The sequence below is a fragment of the Pteropus medius genome, unplaced genomic scaffold (assembly GCF_902729225.1).
Source record: "Pteropus medius unplaced genomic scaffold, Ma_sr-lr_union100, whole genome shotgun sequence".
Lineage (NCBI taxonomy): Eukaryota > Metazoa > Chordata > Mammalia > Chiroptera > Pteropodidae > Pteropus > Pteropus medius.
Genome location: NW_024351543.1, coordinates 14,338,627 through 14,359,732, shown reverse-complemented (window position 1 = coordinate 14,359,732; position 21,106 = coordinate 14,338,627). Strand labels below are relative to the sequence as shown.

The window sequence follows — 21,106 nt, the reverse complement described above, 5'->3', positions numbered from 1 at the left end:
TATCATTTCTTTTATTTACTGTATAGAAGATTGAGAGGAATAGCCTGAGGATATATAGAAAGATGAAATCAGTTTGTTGAATTTTTAAAATCCATTGTTAATTAGCCATGTGCAGATAAGAATTGGTAGGATTTTTGCTTGGAACTTAAGTATAAATTTTATTCTACCACGTTTTTAGTTTTTAGAGTATATTCCAAGAGTACAATAAAAATAGATTAAGATAATTTTAAACTTGCTTTTGTAAGTAGCTGGTGTAATGATGGTGTGAACAGATTGGGTTTAAAGTCCTTAGTGAGAAAGTAAGACTGCTTTGGTATGTGAAGTCCACCATAGTTCTCACATACCAGCGCTTTTCCTCTGACAGTATAAAGTAAGAGCGTACATCCAAATGAAGTCTCTGAAGGCCTGCAAAAGGGAGATCAAGTCAGTCATGAACACAGCTGGAAATGTAAGTTTCTTCTTGACTTTTTTTTCAACTTTTGGCTTTTGTCCTAAAACTTTCTTATTTGAACAGTATGTACTTGTCAGTTTTAAATAATTTCTTAGTCTGTTACACTGTGTATATACTGTCAGGTATAACCTTGATAGTGACTTGTGAAGTAATGATCGTACTGTGTCTAAAACATAATATAGTGTTTCTTATTTGAAATTATAACAAGCATTTCCCCTTGGCATGTAGCCTTCAAAACCATCATTTTAAATAGCTACATAGTCTTCTGTAAGTGGTTTATCACAATTCACTTAAAACATTTACTATTATTAGACACTTCATGATTTCTTTTTTTTAGATGATACTCAAAACATTTATTAAAGATTAACAGTCAAGTTGTAGCCCAAACCTCCCCCTTCCAAATGATCTTTGGCTTTACAGTAAGTACCTTCAGTTTGACTAGTGCTAGAGTATTTGAGACATAATTACTCCTTCCTTCCTTCCACTCTCTCCACCCCACTGAGAAATAACTTTTAAGGTGGTAGTGGGAAGAGACAGAATTGTGAACAGTCTTGATGCCTTTTGGAAAACTGTTAATTAAACGTTTGAAATCAGAAGGAGCTATGGTTGGTAGTAGGAGTAGTTTAAGAAAATCGACCCTAGAAATCTCAGGCAGGATCCGGATTCGCCACTGGGTCAGTGTTCAAGTGATTTTTGAGGAGAACAGTTGCAGCCTAGACCTGAGGAAGAAGACTTTGAGGAGAAGAGAGAAAGGCATAAGTAGCCAGCCGGCCATTATCAAACTTTTTTTGAGATAAGAGACATGACCCCTGCCTTAGGGTGCCATAGTCATAGTGGAGAGACAAATAGGAAAATAAATCATTGCAATGCAAAGTAACAGACATACCTAAATCAGAGAACACTTCAGGAGGAAATACTGCCACCTGGAAAAAGTCTGGAAAGCCCTTATTTCCTCAGTGACCAGAAAGCAGAGCAAAGCATGAGGGAGGATTTAGAAGGAAAGCCTGTAACTAAGCTAAGAATAATAATGAGACCAGGATTCCAGATGTTCTCCTGGGTGATGTTTAGTCCCCGGATCTCTGCATGCGTTTGCATTCTAAATAGGTACTATTTAGATGACCCTCCACCATGAGGATTCTTAGGAGAAGCGAAAGGTGATCTGCAGTCCCCAAAGGTGATCTTTGAAACAGTAATATTAGCTCTCAAAATAAGGCATACTGTTAGGAAATTTCTCCGTTCGTAGAATGATACATTTTTTTGCTACTCAGAAAAGTATTTGATGAATTGTACTTCTTTGTATTCTGAAGGCGCATTTGTATCCTAAAAAATAAAGAAGATCACCAGTCTGTCTAAAAACCATTAAAACGAAGCCCCTAGTTTGAGGTGTTAATATGGCTTCCAGTTAGTGTAATAGATAAAGACAGTTGATACTTTGCAGACTGTATTCCTCTACATATACGTTGTATGTATTTTTTAGGTAGACCCTCACTAAGTCAATTTATAAGGTCCTCTGCCAGGTTTCACTTTTTTTAGATTGTGAGAGTAATGGAAAACTTAAAGACTGTAGTTTTTGTAACCGTGATTTAACTGATTCATTTATATTCTCGAACATGTCAGCACAGCAGTTATGATCTTGTATTAGGCACCTAAAAACAAATCATAAGTAACTTATATTTTCTTTACAGTCTGCACCCTCTCTGTTTCTTAAAAGCAATTTTGAATATTTAAGGGGCAATTATCGAAAAGCTGTGAAGCTGTTAAACAGTTCAAACATTGCTGAGCATCCAGGATTCATGAAAACAGGTAAAAGAAAATTGAAATTTTAGTATTCTTCCTGGCTCTTCTACCCTTTGTTGCTTGTTTTTTTTTCCCCTAGACAGCTCTTCAGAATGTTTCTTTGCTTATTTTTTAAATGAAAATGTTTTATTATTTCTGCTGCAGATTTCTGGAATTTTACTACTTGTTTCAATTTTAGAAAATGTCTCACTTTTTCTTTTATTTTTCTTTGCTCTCACTTGCTCTTTCTCTCATTTTGTTATTTAATAATTTTAGAAATTATATCCAGAGCATAAGGTCTTTGGACTTTTGCTTTGTAAAGTAAGCCCTTTTAAGGAAATGAGATTATAATCTTTTTACTTTTCCCTTTTCTCCTATAAAAGCAATGAAAAATATGATTTCTTTAGACCATTAACTATAACAAAAATATTTCTTATGAAGTTAGAAAGGCAATCACTGTCATCTCTTCTTATCTCTAGAAAGTTTTAATGAATCATTTGATATTATTGGTAAAATAAAAGGTAAAATTTGTAGCTGTCAGTTAAGTTCATATTATTGCTGTTTTATGAGGAGGAAGGAGGAAAATCAATTTATTCAAGAAATGAGGTTAAACTATTAAAAATGATTTGTACCAAGTTTAAAATGCAAAAGCTGAATATGTTTTTTGATTTGTTTTAATTCTTTTCCATATACAAGCACAGAACACAAATGGAAACATACTCAAACCTTCCCCCATTTCCTCCTTTAGTTCAGTGGAGTCATAAAGCATAGAGAAAGGCAGTTTGTCCTATTATAATTATCTTGGCTATTCCTTTGTTCTGAGTACCCATTTTTAATTCTAAATTTAAATTTTTTAATTTTGTTATTGTCATGGTTTCTCCTCAGAGGACCACTAATATCCAAACACTGAACCGATCTCTCAGACTAAACAGATAATATGCTTTGAGAAAATGTTAGGATTGTCTTAACACAGATTTGAGAATTGATATTGGCAATTTCTAAAGTGAAGTCAGGAGCAGTGCATGTAGTTGATTAGTCAACAGTTATGATAATAGGAAGATTTTTACATAATAGTTGTGTATTTTATATATTGATTTTTTCATAATTTTTAAATATTTAATTTTTTCCCATATATAAAATTTAGTTTTTTGTTGCTGATATTTGCATATTAGAGAAGATTTAAGAATAAAATCATTTTTTAATCATTCACAATACCACTACCCAGCAGCAACCTTTTTAAAACATTTTAGTGTATGTTCTGCTATCTTTCTTCTAAACATAGTTTTTCTCTTATTTAAATATTACTGCTCAATTTTAAAAATTTCAAAAGTCAACCGTTAGTTTTTAGGATTAAGCATTGAATGCCCTAATTATTAATTTTTATCAATCTAGTCAAACATTTTATATCATTGAGGAAAAGATGGACTATCAGTAAATTGTTTTAGAATGTTTGGGAAACTGTTTAGAAAAAGGAAACTAAAGCTTGCATTGCTTTCATTATACCAAAATAAAATCATGAGAGATGAAGGATTAAAATGTAAAAAAAAAAAATCATAAAAGCAACAAAAGAAAACTTAGATGAATATTTTATTTTGTGGTGGGGAGGCCTTGATTAAACATTACCCAAAATCCAAGAACTATAGCACTTAGAAAAGATTACTAAATTTGACCACATAAAAATATAAAACTTTTTATGATTAAAAACATAAACATACACACATTGGACCAAGTCACAAGACAGATGACAAACTGGCAGTGGGGAAATACTTGAAGCAGATGTGACAGAAGTTTTCTATAACAGGTAACCAGTGGAAAAACATCTGTAACCAAATTAAAAAATGGGTATAAAATAGAAGGCAGTGTTCAGGATAAGAAATACAAATGCCCAACAGACATGAGACAATAGATGCTTAAAGTGTGAACTAAAAGAACAATGGAGACTTACAGTTTAACAAGAAAAACAGGATTTTATATATCTTGCTTTATATATTCTTACTGTTCTTCATTTAATATAGTTTGAGTATTTCTATATATGCTTCATTTTTTCCATTTTCTATGTTGTATTTCGTTATGTGGATGCAATACATATACATTAATTTACTCAAATATTTTTATTTTTACATTTTTGTATTATTTGCCTACAGGTACAGGCAAATAATACAAAAATGTAAAAATTTAATTCTGGATTAAATCAGAAAACAAAATAGCCCAGCTAATTAAATCATCTTGCAGGGTTGGTTTATCACCTTTAATAAATGATTGTTTTTTAAGAAAAGGGAGTTTACAAAATTTTCAGGTTTTCTAAATTTCAAATGCTTTGTAAACTGTTCTGTAGAGACTAAGCGAAATTGTATATAGAATTAACTATTGTTGGGTAAGCCGAATTCTTATATGCTGTACATCAACAGTAAAAATTGTGGACAGATTTATTTGTGCTTTTCTCAGGTGAATGCTTGCGATGCATGTTCTGGAATAATCTTGGTTGTATCCATTTTGCCATGAGCAAGCACAATTTGGGGATTTTTTATTTTAAAAAGGCTCTACAGGAAAATGACAATGTCTGTGCACAGCTCAGTGCAGGCAGCACTGATCCAGGTATGTCCTTTGCTGGGGGACAGTTTATATTTTACTACTTGAGGAAAGTAAGATTTTAAAGAGCAAGCATCTGATCAAAATGTATGCTATGTGTATCTACGTACAGGTTACACTGATCCTGCCCAAACGTTTGATGTTTTTAGTAGCTATAGCTACTTTTAATAGGAAGGAGTTGAGTAATTATCAAACTTAATTCACTTTTTCATGCATTTGAAAATCAGTAATCCTATGTGGTAATGTTAAAAAACAAAATATTTTGTTAAGATTTCTTAATTGTGCCAAACTAGTTTTACTATAGCTTCTTTTCAGGGTTTCACATGTGGTACTATTGGCAGCACCCGACAATCTTTAAGCAAATTCCTGAAATTTATTCCTTTAATATTCATATTCTATAGATCCTTGATCTGAAATGCTTGAAATCAAGCAGTCGTTTAGCTTTTCAAAATATATTATTAAAAAACTGATGAAAAAATGTATCCAGAATCACAGATAGTCTTGTTTTATTATGGACTGTGAAACTTTGAATAAGTGGGTAAATAGTCATTGTAGATATAGTACGTTAATTTTTATTTCCATAATAAAGTTCCCCAACACCTTAACATTAACTGAATATTTCTGGTTAAGAAAAAGCACACAATGATTGATAAATTGATTCACCAAACTGAAAGTAAAAAGAGTAGAATCTTACAGGATCTAAATATGTGGGAAGGTTCAAGGATTGTGGATCCTATCTCTTCGCTTTGCCTTCCTGGAACATTGTTGCCTGAGGAGCTTCTCATTTGTTGGCAAATGAGAAGAGACATCTCATCCCCCACCAGCACGGACAGCTGCAGTGACTGGAGAATATTTGTGGGGTTAGGGCTGGAGATCAATGGTGAGAGCTATTAAACTTCAAATTGGAGTCATTAGTATTAAACAAGGTAGTGTTTAAGTTCTTAGTGGAATAAATGCTTTCAGTGTAACTGTGATTTTAAGTGTAATGATTTATTCTCATCTAATTTTTATCATTAGGCAAAAAATTTTCAGGAAGACCCATGTGTACATTGCTGACCAACAAGAGGTATGAGTTGCTGTATAACTGTGGAATTCAGCTTCTTCACATCGGAAGGCCCCTCGCCGCTTTTGAGTGCCTGATTGAAGCTGTTCAGGTTTATCACGCAAACCCCCGCCTCTGGCTACGGCTGGCTGAATGCTGCATTGCTGCCAATAAGGGGGTGAGCGCTGCTTGGGTATCTTTTTGAACCCACACCTTCCCCCACCACCCACTGTTATATGGAAAGCAAAAAATACTTGGAAACATCCAAGATGTCATCCCCTTTCTAACTCAAGGAATTTATAAAAATAGTCTTCTGTTCTTTAACAGTTTGGATAAAAAAATTTAAGTTTATCAAGTCATTTATTAGCATTCTGGTTCTTGGTAAGTATGGCAACATGTATCAGCAGACACATTAAAGATCTGAAGCCAATAAGGTCCTGTCTGCTGGAACAGTGATCTGCTAGCCACTGGGGCAGGAGCCATGCCATCTGCCAGTGGGATGGGTGTGTGCACCAGGTGATTGGAGAAGGACTAATGATAACCTAGTGAATGTGGAAACAACTGAGTTAGACTGCGTCTCCTTCAGTGCCTGGGAGCTTTACTTTCGATTCAGTAAATTGTTAAGAGTGGTGGTCCCCAACCTTTTTGGCACCAGGGACCCGTGCTCCTATGAGAATCTAATGCCTGATGATCTGAGGTGGAGCTGAGGTGGTGATGCTAGCGCTGAGGAGACGCTGCAGATACAGATGAAGCATCGCTCGCTCCCTTGCCGCTCACCTCCTGTTGTGCGGCCCGGTTCCTAACAGGCCATGATACTGGTCCGCTGCCCCGGGGGTTGGGGTTCCCTGGTTTAGAGTTCACGGATTACCAGGCTGTTTTCCTCTGACACATGCTTATCCACAGTGACTGAGAAATAGGGCAGTTTACATCAGTGTCCATTCCTAGATTATCTCCAAATGGCCAGTGGAAGCCTTTGTATCTCAAGTGAAGAGTAGTCAGTGGGAGGCGGGGAAGACAAGTTGTATCAGAATTACCAGATGTCTGTATCACTCCCATTTCCTACCCACCCCCTACCCTTGCTGTGCTCTGTGTGTACGTGGAGATTGTGGAGGTATGGCATGAAGTTTTGCCTGGCCTGACTGCAGTAGGTGATATAAGATGTTTACGCCTTCTCTTGTTGCTAAACAGCACTTCCTGAGAAACAACTGCAGAAACTAATGAGTTTAAAGAAGTACGTTTGCCTGGTAGGTAGAGTACACCCTACTGGAAGAGATGAGTGTTGTCTTTGAAAGGCTATAATGATTTATTTCATTGTGCTTTTCCTTTGACAGGACAATTTTCATATTTGATAATTGTTAAATTAACCAACAAGCAGTTCTAGACAGAATTTATACTTTTTAAAAATAAAAGGATTTCTAGAAAGGACTATTCTCTTTAATCCGTTCATGGATATAAGTAAGTGTCAGAGGCCTTTATTTCGTACAGGGCATTATGTCTTCCTGGGAGTAGAGACATATAGTAAGGTTTAATATTTTCTTTTCAAATTACTTACTTTTAGAAATAGTACTTTTAGGATTGTCTTCTATGGATTTTGTTATAAGGTCTCCCCATTTTCTTCTAGAAAGTTCTAAATTTGCAATTTTTAAAAAATGGTAAAGATGACTTGGTTGCCGTAAAGCGGTAGATAACTAGAACACTCACAATCTGTGCTATAATAATGATTTATGATTCCATAAATAATAATCATGTTTATCCTTCTAAAAACGATCGGGGGTGACCTAAAAGACAGTAAAAACAACCCCAAAACACTCTTGAATAAAATCAGAGCAAAATCCCAATAAGAGTCTATAAAACCAAATAAGATTCTATACAATTAATTTTATTTAGTCAAGACAGAACAAAGCGGTTTATACCCTCAGAAATAAATCCATTTTTGAATTAAATGAAGCAACTTAATTGTTAAGTTGGTAATGCTCAGGAGATCACTTTGTCCTGTGTACCTGATGCGTGTTGCTTCAGACCTCTTGGCTGAAGTGGGGCTTATGTTTTTCTGAGTACTGTGTAGTATATGAGAAAAGATCTGCCAAATATAAAACATAGACTCAATTGTAGGGAGAATATTTGACCAAGTTAAGAGAAGACTATTTAAAATAGAAGACTATTTTTTATGGTGTGTATGTGTATACACATACACATACACACCATTTATTTTTCTTAGTTCTGAAACTCAGATTCGTTAGTGCTATTACTGCCAAGGCACTATAAAGTAATAATACGTATGATTCTTTTACATTAAGACTGCTGATCTGGTACTTTCTGACTGTTGGTGTATTATGGTTAATTATTGTGGATTCATAGTTCCATTTCATCATTGTTTTTGTCTGTTGGGTCACCAGAGCCAGCCATCTGATCAGCTTGCATGGCCTTGGGGATCAGGGAAGAGATCCCTGATCTGGATGAATCATTATAAATTTATCACCACCACTGGGAAGAGAAATTAGAATGGAAGTCTCTCCAATTATGGTTCAGAATATCAACTTTTTCTTATTTTTCGTTAATATTGTATGGCTTCCTCCTTGACACAAAATTAGTTCCAAGCAGAGCAGTTTTACTGTATTTTTAAGCATTAAGTAATATTTTCTTTTTAAAATGAATATACAGTGAATCCTTGTTTTATTAAAAGTCATATGTAGAAGCACAGCTGTAATGTTACATTAATGAGCACTAAGTAACATTGCAGCAACACTGTGTTTAAAGAAAGACTTTTGCAGCTCTGCAAGTTTATATGGGTTGGCTCCAGCTTGTTGCTGTTTATGAGAATCTGGATGACGTTGTAAAATGATTAGTTGAGATTCCACATGCAGGTAAATCAGAGGCAGAGTGAAAGGTGAAGATATATGAAATTGGCCGCATTAAGCTCCTATAGTGAGATAATGTATCTTAGTAAAATATCCTAAAATTCCCTCTCCCTTCCTTACTCTCCCTCTTCCCTCCCTATATAAGTAGCTTTTATTTTTCATTTTAATGATTATAGAGTTTGGAGATTTTCATTTCCTAGAAGGCAAGAATTGTGCCCATTTGGATCTTAATGTATGTAACTTGTTAGAGTTTATATGTTGTTGGCAATTTAATAAATACTTTCAATTAAGAAAAAGATCTGTTTTAGGAAGTGGAGCTGCTTCTCTTCTTTTTCACTGTGTTTGTGGCTCCCTTCTTCACTCTGATGTCAAAGTACCCATAATACGCAGCATGGTGCCTGGGGTTTAGACTGTTCTAAAAAGTTGTTCTAACTAAATGCTTGAGTCATTCTTAAATTGTTTTTTTTTTTAATTAGAATTACCTCATTAATAAAATATAGCATATGTCTTTGAACCCCATGTACTCTTTTTCAATACTGAATATATTACCTGTATCACCAAAAACTCCACATTGATGGACCTTAAGAACTCTCTTAAAGCAACTGGAAAGGCATTAAATCATTTTTCATACCCCTTTTTACAATTTCATTCATTGGAGATTATTTGTATTTTGTAGACTTCTGAACAAGAAACTAAAGGTCTTCCAAGTAAAAAAGGAATTGTACAGTCTATTGTTGGTCAAGGCTATCATCGTAAAATAGTTCTGGCATCACAGTCCATACAGAACACTGTATATAAGTAAGTATTTTGCAAAGAGAAAGTGTATATACTTAATACTATTACACATAATGTTACTTACATATAAAAATATGCTAAGATTTATTTCATAGGAGGAACTACTTTATAACTAGGTTTTATTGCTGTTTCAGCATAGGTCCGTAGTGAATGTTATCTGACAGTGATTTTGGTTTATTACATCCACGGGTGTGGAAATTGTTGATGGCCTAAACTCTGGTCTGGTCAGTGCCATTATTCAGAATGTCCAGAAGAGGGCATCTTGATGTTTCCTCGTTATAGTTTATCATTGTTACTTTTCATTTAGGTATTTTCTCGTAGTCCCTAAAGCTAATTCTTAGTATTAAGAGAAAAAAGTATGAATACATAAAGCATCCAAAGCAACATAAAGTTGTCACATGTAAGAACCTTCTGTTGAACAACTTTTAAATACGAACATTTTTATCTTGTATAAAGATTCCAATTTGGAGTTGTTATTTCTAAAGTAGTAGGCTTTGTGAAAAATTTGCTGCTTTTTTCCTTTTCCAAAAAATAAAATTGTTCACTGCAGTTTATAGTTTTTCAAAAGGTTTTAAATAGTATCTAGCACATAATATTTTTTAGTCTTAATTTTTTCAACTATAATACAGATTTTTTAAAAAGGCTTAATAAGATAAAGCATCACTTTTCTACAATTTCAAAATTGTTACTAATTTTCACATTTTTATTTTTTTCTAATAAAGCTGACTCAGTCTGATATAGCAAACCAATAGAAAGTTATATGAAACCTCAATGAAATTATAAGAGATAATGCTACATTTTGAAAACTTTTAAAAAAAGGCATTCTCAAAAGTAAAAATCAACCAAAACAAGGCTCCAATATGACAATTCACTTTCTTCCCTTGTTTCTAGTTATTATACCTGTCCTGGCCCTCAATGTATATGTACAATGTATATACTTGCGATCTATACTTTTTATACGTTATATATAATATTTAGGATTTGGGTTTTTAGCATTCTCTTGTAACTGCTTATATTAAAATTTCTACCTATCACAGGGCAGAGTTTTCATTAAGTATTATATAGATTTTATTCTTCATGATAGAAAAGTATTATTTATAATTATGTTATTTACTTAGCTAACTTGGTTTTGTTCTTTTAAGTGATGGACAGTCTTCAGCCATTCCTGTAGCCAGTATGGAGTTTGCAGCCATTTGTCTCAGAAATGCCTTGTTGCTTTTACCTGAAGAACAGCAAGATCCAAAGCAGGAAAATGGGTCTAAAAACAGTAATCAACTAGGTGGAAACACTGAGAGCAATGAAAGCAGTGAAACTTGCAGGTATTTTGACCTCTCAGAACCTCCTGGCAAAATCCCTTCAGGACTTTATTTGTAAACCTCTGTCCTTTCCGTGAATTCCTAAAATCTTCAAGCTGAATGTCCAAAATCCTCTATTTTGAATAATAACATTTGGATAATAACTGCTCACCACTAATCTCCAGAATATTTCTATATATTTCTAGTTTTCTAGTATAAATTAAATATTATACTAATCTGTAGAGATTGGGAAAGCCTATCTAGTAATAAATAAAACTAACACCATTTTATGTATAAAAAGTTCTTTTTATACATGGCACCTTTAAACTCAAGTCTCCCATCCCAGCATTTTTTCTTGATTATAATAGAAATATATGTTTAATGTAGAAAATTTGAAACAAAATGGTGGGATTTTTTTTTTCCTCCATCAAGGGGTTATGTTTTACTGTAGTTGGTAAAAGGCAATCAGAAGAATGAGAAATGTGTGAAAATCTCGGAGTGGTTTTCTTTGTGTAGTAGAGATATTGTTTTCATTTAGGTTTTTAAATGCAGTATTGTGTACTGAGGAAAATAAACTCATATTCAGTATAGCTTAACATGTTAGTGATACCAAGTTAAGCGTATTTAATTGTTTTGGCTCTTCTACACTTTTGTCATAAAAATTGCATGGGAGCAGAGATAGGAAAACAAAATTTTACATTTAATTGTTTATTTGTTGCTCTTCATAATTAAGAGTCTTTCTTTATTTAGCAGTAAAAGCCATGATGGAGATAAATTCATTCCAGCTCCACCTTCTTCTCCATTAAGAAAACAGGAATTAGAAAACTTAAAGTGAGTATCTAAACAAAATTAGCATTGCATCTATTGAAACGAGCACATTGTTTTTAATCTCCCATATTCTGTTAAATTATGAATTATATTGATTAAATGTCAGATGTTAAGCTAACCTTTAAATCTTGTGACAAAAACTACTAGTCAGAATGTATTATCTTTTTAATAAATTGTTGGATTCAGTTAGTTAATATTTGTTAGGAATATTTGCTTCTGTGGTCATGAGAAAGGTTGGTCCATACTTTTTTTTCCTTGTGATGTCTTTGGTCAGATTTTGGCTTCAGGGTTATGCTGAACATATAAATGTGTTGAGAAGTACTTCCTCCTCTATTTTCTGAAAGAGTTTATATAAGATAAATATTATTTCTTCCTCCAACGTTTGATAGAATTCACCAGTGAAACCATCTGACCGAGGGTTTTGTTTGTAGGAAATTTTTGATAATAAATTCAAATTCTTCAATAGATGAGTGCTATTCAGATTTTCTATTTCATCTTTGTTAGTTTGGGTAAGTTATATTTTTGTCTATGTACATTATAAGCCCCATTATTTTTGCTTTGAACAGTCATGTTTATGTTAAAAAAAATTAAAAGGAACACAGTAGTCTTATGTTTAGCTACATAATTACCATTTCCTGATGACTTTAGTTTTCTTAAGGTATCATTTCCCTTCTGTGAAGAGCTCCCCTCAACATTTCATATGGTACAGGACTTGTTTTGCTAGGTTTTCTTCTTTTTTAATCTAGAATTGCTTCTGTTTCAGCTTTATTCTTGGAGGATATTTTCACTGAATACAGAATTCTAGGTTGGTAGTGGGGTCCCCATCCCTTTCAGTCTGCTCTTTCAAGTTGTCACTGCATTATCTTCTGGCCTCTATTGTTTCTGATTAGAAATTCACAGTCATTGTATGTAGGTGACATTTTTCCCTCTGTCAAAATAGGTTGTTCTTCAGCAGTTAGAGTATGATGAGTCTTTGTTTTTACTTGCTTGGATTAGCTGACTTTTTAAGTTTGTAAAATTATCTTTCAACAAATTTGGGATATTTTTTACCATTACTTCTTTGTATGATTTTTGGAACTTGGCTTAATAATACAGCATTACTTTTAAGAATTATTTCAATAATAGGAGTGCAAGTTAACATGGAAAGTATGAGCCATTCTTTCTTATGTTTTTCTCTATTAAGTTCAAAAGAGTGATGAGAGTACAGTTAAAATGTTTATGTATTGCTGATAGCATTGTATATCGATGCATTACTTTTGGAAAGTATTTCATTTATTCACAAACATTAGTGCTAGTCTTATGTAAGGTACAGGGGAATCAGGTAAAAAAAAAAAGCACTGCCCTCAAAAAAGCAGATGGCAAACACTTAAGAGAAAATTATATTAATAGGTTAGTTATTAGATGGTGAGATTTGGGGTGTTTCTTCTTGTGATAATTTATCACTCTTGTAAGTGCAAAATGGCCTCACTTTAAAATTTTGCATTTCTTTCAGTCTGCTCAAGGTGCACTCTGATGCCAGGGTATATTGATCACCTATAATTCTTTTTCTATGAACCTCTATTTGTAGAAATTACTATTTTCATATTGGGTTTTTCATCCTTTTCATTTTTATAGGAGTTCTTACATATTAAGGAAATTGTTTTTTACCATTTGTCTTGTAACATTGTTTATGATATTTAGTTTTAAAGTTGCAGTTCGTGTTTTATAATCTTATTTATCAATTTTTTTAACTTTTTTTCATTTCATGCAATGTTTAGAAGAAAGTCCTTGCCTCTAATATTTTTAAAATAACTTATCAGTGTTTCAGCATTTTCACTGTCACACTGTCACAATCACCAATCTAAATGTTTGTTTCATCTTGAATTTATTTGATATAAACATATGTTAGGGATCTAGCCTTGTTTTGTATAATTTTTCATAGTATAGTTCATTTGATTAACTTTATTTAAATTCCAAAGTAAAGCATGGAACAACTGTAAAATGCTAAGATGTTATGTCTGAACAGTTTTAAATGTTTATGTCTAAACATTTTTATAAAATGGAATATGTATTTCTGTTTGTATAAAAAAATCTGGAGGGCTCTATATCAAAACGTTTATAGTGCTTATCCTTAAATGGTGGTAACTGATATTTATTTTTTTATTGGATATCTGTTTTTTCTAGTTGTTTTTTTTTAAATGAACATATTTCATTAATGTCAGTGACACCACACCTTACATATCTAGTGTCTTTGGAAGAAAGACTGGCCAGCAGATGTGCCAGTCTGTGGGCTCAGCACTCTAAGCACCCTGCTCAGCACTCTAAGCACTCTAAGCACCCTGCTCAGCAAAACAGCAACTTTTTATCTCTTCATTTAATTCTGTGAAAGTATACGATAAATTCCTATTGTCAGTAATACCATCTCTATACTGGGATGGACACACACACACACACACACTTTCCCACAGTATCCTATTGTCAGGAAGAAAGAATTAATCCTCTGATTATATGGAGGAAAATCTTAAACCTCAAATGCAGTTAGAAATGAGGAGTTAGTTGTTTAAGGTTTTGAAAGTAGTGTTTTGGTTTTTCAAATTTAACAAAGGTAATTAATTTTTTTTCGGTTATCTTCAGTTATAATCAAATTTCTTGAATTCTTATTTCTTGTATGCATCATAAGGTAGCAAGAAAATAAAAGTACTATGACAAATTACCAGCGAAACAATGGCAAAACAAGATACTCATAGCACAACACATTCTTCATGTGTTTGTGGTGATGCTGGTATAAACAAATCTGCACTGCCAGCCATATAAAAATGTAGCACATAAGTTATGTACAATACATAATACTTGATAATAAACAACTATGTTACTGGTTTATGTATTTACTATACTATACTCTTTTATCATTAGAGTGTAGTCTTTCGACTTACTAAAAAAAAAATTTGCTGTAGACAGTATGCCATGTTATGCCAGCAGCAGCCTCTCACATCTTGTGTTTTCCATGTCTTTTGATTGCATCATTTTCTCTTATGCTTGATTTATTCTCATGTTTTATATAGTAACATGCTGTGCAGTAACACGCCTGTAGCCTAGGTACAGCATGAGGCTGTACCAATTAGCCTAGGTGTGTAGTAGGCTAGACCATCCAGGTTTGTGTAAGTGCACTCTGTGGTGTTCGCAAATGATGAAATCACCTAATAATGCATTTCTCAGAACGTGTCCCGTGTTAAGCTGTGCATGGTTATAGTACAAATGATTATGTAGTATAAAGTAAATCTTGTCCTATTCCTATTGTTTTCCTCTCCCCTGAGGGGCAGCCACTGACCAGTATCTGATATGTCCTTCCAGTGACACTTCTTGTGCCTGCATATGTATATAGGGTGGGGAGTTTTTTGCGCTACCAGTTGCATAGTGTTCACATTGCTCTATTCCTCATTTTTCCCATTTCACAATATTGTGTATCTTTAGAGATTATTCGATATTGGTGCAGATCTCTGTTTTCCTAATAGCATAAAATTGTGTTATGTGGATAGCACATAACTTATTTAACATTCTTTTATATATAGTTGTTTATAATGTTTCAGTCTTTGCTATTACAAATCATGCTGCAGTGAATATCATTTTACATAATTTTTAAAGGGGCTCCTTAAGAAGGTATTTGAAACCATTTTAAAACTTGATTTAGGGAGAGGGGAGGTAAATAGGGTATAAGGGGTCAAATATGTGGTGACAGAAAGGAATCTAACTATGGGAGGTGAACTCACAATGTAAATAGATAGATATATATATATATATATATATATATATATATATATGCCTTATTGTTAAAATGTACAGCTGAAATTTACTAGATTTCGTTAACCAATGTCACCATAAAAATAAATAAATTTTTAAAATAATTAAAATTAAATTAATAAAAAAAATTTTTTTAATTTATAAACATTGATTTAATTTTTAGATTTATTTGAATGAGTACTGATCTTAGGATTGCTGAATTTATGCATGCAATTTAAGAAGTATATTGTCCCATAATGGTTGAACAGCTGCAGAGTTGTGCAAATTAACTTTATATTCTCAAAATGACATTAGAGGGAAGAGTATGCACAGAGTGGCATACTTCTCTAAGAGTTTTGTATTTTTCATGGCATAACTCTTTGCTTTTCACATGTCCTAGTAGGAGGATTGGTGATTTTCAGAGAAAAGAAAATTACTTCCCTGTGTTTGTGGGAAGGAGCGAAGGATCTCCATAGGGAGTTCCAGCATCATAAAGTGGGGCGAAGATGGGTTCCTGGTACATATTAACCTTTTTTTCTTATGGAGCAGATGGGAGAAAGGAAATGGAACAAGATGGAAGGAGCCTCAGGGTAGATTTATAAAAAGAACTGCTGTGCACGACAGTAGTAATGGTAACGCGGAGACAAATGGTGCAGGGGAAGGAGTCGTAAAAGATTCGTGTCGTAATTTTTAAAGCCATAAAAGCTCACGGTGCAGTCGCGTGTGTTAAAGGGCAGTTTTGTGGCGGGAGCCAGCTGTCTTCTCTGGAGGGAAGGGGCCCGAGCACGTTGGTTGTGTTAAGACTGCGGAATTTGTAGAGATTGCCTCGATTTCTGACCTGAATTATTTAATGTGACTGGAAATGTGAGTGACTGGTGTGTAGTTTGGTTTTTATGGACTGTAATATTTGACCTCTTGTGCTCTATGATACCCAAGACACCAATGCAAAACCTCATTTCCTATTTCCAGCATAACTAATATGCAGTAAATTATCACGATTGTTCTGATGGCCACTTCTTATGGTATGGGTTCACCGCCTCTTGAGTGTTTTCAGTTTTTTCTCATTTATACATAAATGAAGATGGCTCCAAAAAATATTCATCCTGACCAGGTGACAAGTATGTTTTCAGAAGGCATATGACACCTGAAGCAGTTGTGAGAGTCTCCATTAAAATCAAGGTAGGTTTCAGAAAAATATTTTCATAATTAAAACAGAAATTTGTCCCCAGATCAGGAAAATGTCTCAGAAATTAACTAAATAGTTAGAGTGTGCTCTTTAATTCTGAGGCTCAGATGAATGTAGAGGTACTATACAGTGGATCAGGAAAGGTATATGTATAATGACACTGTTAGAATGTTGCTTCAGTTCTGAACCACTCAGACCTCTGCAAAGCCATCGGTTTCATTCAGTTAGGAAAGCACATACACGTGTTCTGCAGCTTTGAATTAAATCAGTGCTCTGATTTTAAGTTTATAAAATAATAGGTGGATTCTGTTTCTAGGCATTTACACAAGAGGACTGAAAACTTGTCCACACAAGAATTTCATGGCAGCTTTACTCATGGTAGACAAAAGCAAGATACAACCTGGGTATCCATCAATAGGAGAATGGATAACCAAATTGTAGTCTGTTCTCTTTATTGGAGTACTACACAGCCATAAAAAGGAACAAATTACTGATCCCCAAGTCAATGTGATTTGAATCTCAAAACATTTTGTGTTTCTTCTTTTACTTAATATAAGGTACATACTGTACAATTCTATTTATACCATTTATATGGCAGGTAAAAACTATACAAAAATAATTTATATTGATAGAATTCAGAACAGGGGTTGGGGGAATTAACTGGAAGAAATCATTCTGGGATGACAGAAATGTTCTGTATCTTAATTAGGTTGGTGGTTGCAAATACATATTCAAACTCATCAAACCGCAACACTTAAAATGATTTATTTTAATGTATATAAATTATGCCTCACTTAAAATTTTTAAGGTATTTTAAAGTTTTATAAAATTACTATAATTCTAAATATATTCTTTTGGGAAATATAATTTTACTAGTAATGATTGATAAATGGTCAGTTTCCCTTCATATTACTTATTAGGTGGCATGACATTGAAAATTTGAAAAAAACCTCCTCTACCTGTAACATGTATTTCTTAGATTCTAAGGCTGCAGTATCCACTGCCAGATCCACCCATCCCATGTGGCTGCTGAGCACATGAAACGTGCCTGGTAAAAGGTGTACAATACCCGGATTGCAAACCTTACTACCCCAAAAATGTAAACTATCTCAGTAATTTTTATATTGATTTTATGTTAAAATATTTTAGATATTTTGGATTAATTTAAATATATATAATTAGTTTTGCCCGTTTTTAATGTGCCTACTAGAAAATTTAAAATGGCACATATGACTCCAGTTATATTTCTTTCTCTTTTTTTTTCGATTATATTGCTATTGGAGAGTGCTGTTCTAAGGTTTTAGAGCTGTGTTTGAAGTGTTTGATTTGTTAGTACATGATTTCTACAAATGTGTAATATTGTTACTACACCAGTTTTCTCACATGCCACAAATTTTCGCTGAATAGCTCCTCCTAAAAATTTTCATCTTTAAAAGGCCTAATGTCCAAATGAATCTTAGAGTATAGAAGCTTGTGCAGGATTGATAATTTGGCCATATGTTTTGATTTAATTATTAATGTTGCTGCATGCATTTGGAGATAATGATTTTCTTATACAGTGATTATATTATAAGGGTGTACTTTTAAGATTTTCTTTTTTAAAAAAAGAATTAAACTTTTATTGACCGTCTCCTGATATCTTATATTTTTAAAACAGTTTTATTGATGTATAATTCACACCATATAATTCACCCATTTAAAGTGTACAATCAGTGGTTTTTAGTGTCTTCACAGATATGTGCAACCATCACCACGGTCGATTTTTGAACATTTTCATCACTTCAAAAAGAAACTCTGTACCTTTTAGCTGTCACCCCTTTGCCCTCAGTCCTCAGTCCTAATTTATCTACTTTATAGATTTTCCTATTTTAGACTTTTGTATGAGTGGAATCATATACTATGTGGATTTTTTCACTTAAGATAATGTTTTCAAGATTCATCCAAGTTGTAGCATGTATCATATTTTATTCCTTTTTATTGCCAAATATTTCATTGTATGGATATGCCATATATTGTTAATTATTTCATTCATTGGTGAACATTTGGATTGTTTCCATCTTCAGGCTGTTAGAACAATGCTGTAAACATTCATATACAAGGTTTTTGTGTAGGCAAGTTTTTATTTTTCTTGGATGTATACCTAGAAGTAGAATTGCTGGGTCGTATAGTAATTCTGCTTAATCATTTGAGGAATTGTCAGACTTTTTAAAAGTGACTGTACCATTTTATAATTCTACCAGCAGCGTATGAGGGTTCCTGTATTTTCACATCCTCACCAACACTTGTTATTAGCCATCTTTTTTATTATACTTTGTAGTGGATGTGAAATATCAAAATTTCTCTTGAAATTTTAAAACCCCTTGTGGCTTTGATTTGCATTTTCTTTAAGAATAATGATGTAAAGCATTGTTATTCTGTGTGTATTGGGCATTCATATATCTTCCCTGGAGAAATGTTTATTCAGATCTTTGCCTACTTTTTAATTGGGTTATTTTTGTTTTTGAGTTATAAGAGTTCTTTATATGTTCTAGATTCAAGACTCTTAATCAGATATATGATTTGCAAGTGTTTTTTCTCATTCTCTGGGTCTTTAGAATTTTTTTGAGGGTGTCCTTTGAATCTTAGAAGTTTTTCATTTTGATGAAATTCAGTTTATCTGTTTTTTCTTTATTTGATTGTACCTTTCATGTCATATCTAAGACTCTTTTACCAAATCCAAGGTTATGAGAATTTACTCCCTAAGTTTTCTTCTAAGAGTTTTATAGTTTTAAGGCTTACATTTATGTCTTTGACCTGATCCATTTTGAGTTAAATTTTAGATATGGTATGAGGTAAGAGCTCAACTTAATTCTTCTGCAGATTGGTATTATATTAATAATGAGTTCATAGAATTAGTCACATACTAACTTTTCATGGTTGTATCATAGTTAAAATAACTGTCATGGGTATGTACTAAGTCTTCCATGTTTCGTGTTATAGAAATCTTTGTTATTTATTCTGAGATTGTATTATTAGCTGAAATTTTAATTTCTAAAACTGAAGTGGAGGCTGCTGTAGAACCTGGAAAAGAGTATAACGGAACTGGGAAAGGGTAGAAAATAATATTGAGGCCAACATGAGAAGTGTCTGTATGAGAAATTAAAATGAAAGCATACACAATAAAAATGAAATTTCATTTTTCTAATAAGAAAAAGCATACAAAATAAAAATGAAATTTCATTTTTCTAGTAAGAGGCTCAGAACAGATAAAAAGAAATATTCAGACCAAATTCAATTAATTCCAGTTAAGTAATTTCACAGTTATAAATTAGTTCATTTAGACCCTGATGTGACACTCTGTGAATTATTTTCCCATTCAGTTAAAAGGGACCTCCCATGCCCCAATGTTTATAAAAGATGATGAATCAAAGAAATGGTTGATAACATAAATATAGACAGTTTTAGTGTACTTAAGGAATCATATTTCTTTTGGTATCAGCCAAATGGTTTATTGTAGCTTGTGAGACATACCTAAAACAGGACTATGGCTAATAATCTTTTGAATCTCCCATTGCTCTTGTTAGAGACCCAGCCCTATTTCAGTCTTATAACTGAGTGTGGTCATCCTAAAACTTGTCTACCTAATAAACTTTACCAAACAAGGAACCTGCCTGTATGACATTTCCTTTATGGTATCAGCAGTTTGTTTTCACATTGGCATGATTCACATCTGCATCTCATGATTCATTTAGATGAACTGGAGATCAGATTGATCATAGGCTAGGGTTAGAATAATTCTTCAGTGGTCTGCCACTGTGGAAACCCCACGGGGCCACTGCTGACGTTAGACAAATCATGTAAGCCCTCTGGACCTTACTTCTCTGTCAAATAAGTAAATTGGATTGGATGATCCTAAGGCCGTGTATAAAATGCCACATCTGTGACTTTCTGCATTTTATTTGCTGCCTAGGCTAGGGCTGGGTTCGCTGAGATACTAGATTTTGTTAAAGAGAAAACTTTTCATCTTCTTTGTGCTGGGCTTCTCTTTGTGTTGGTTCTGGGTGTGTTTGTCAGTAAGATTCTTTTTGCATAGAACTGTTGTTAGAAAGCAAAATGTTTACAGAAGACACAAAGTGAAAAACTTATCTAATATAGCTTTTACATTTTCTTAAGAGTTGAAAGTTAACAAGTTTAACATTTTCTAGATGGTTTTAAATAAATGGACAAAGACCGAAATACTTTCTTTTGGAATTTTAAAACCCAATACCATATTCAGTTTGTTGGAAAAAATTCCCTTATTGGATTTTTGCCTCCAGTTTTTCAAGTAATGTTTGCTAAGAAGTTGCTCTATAAATTTATTTTTCTTTGACAAATGGTAACTTACTAGATTTACCCGTTTTAACCTCTTTTAATAAAGGTTAAACTATTTCAGATACTTGATTTAGAGTCATGTAATTCAGAGTAGATGGCATGACACATTTTAATGCCCAATCTCGTATAGCTTGTTGCTGTAATTTGGTGCTTTAAGAAAAGTTTTTCTTTTTTCTGTTT

The 21,106-nt window shown here is 33.3% G+C and overlaps 1 protein-coding gene across 3 annotated transcripts in view; it reads left to right on the top strand.

Annotated features, from left to right (window-relative positions):
* CNOT10 (CCR4-NOT transcription complex subunit 10) overlaps positions 1–21,106 on the top strand; it is a 53,840-nt gene that overhangs the window by 20,642 nt on the left and 12,092 nt on the right. For 2 of the 3 annotated variants that reach the window (XM_039843450.1, XM_039843453.1), the window contains 7 exons: positions 365–448; positions 2,137–2,254; positions 4,673–4,822; positions 5,834–6,036; positions 9,393–9,514; positions 10,654–10,830; positions 11,557–11,637. In XM_039843450.1, coding sequence (XP_039699384.1) covers positions 365–448; positions 2,137–2,254; positions 4,673–4,822; positions 5,834–6,036; positions 9,393–9,514; positions 10,654–10,830; positions 11,557–11,637 — 935 coding nt within the window. The remainder of the gene's footprint in view (positions 1–364; positions 449–2,136; positions 2,255–4,672; positions 4,823–5,833; positions 6,037–9,392; positions 9,515–10,653; positions 10,831–11,556; positions 11,638–21,106) is intronic. The other variant, XM_039843451.1, reaches the window with a different exon arrangement.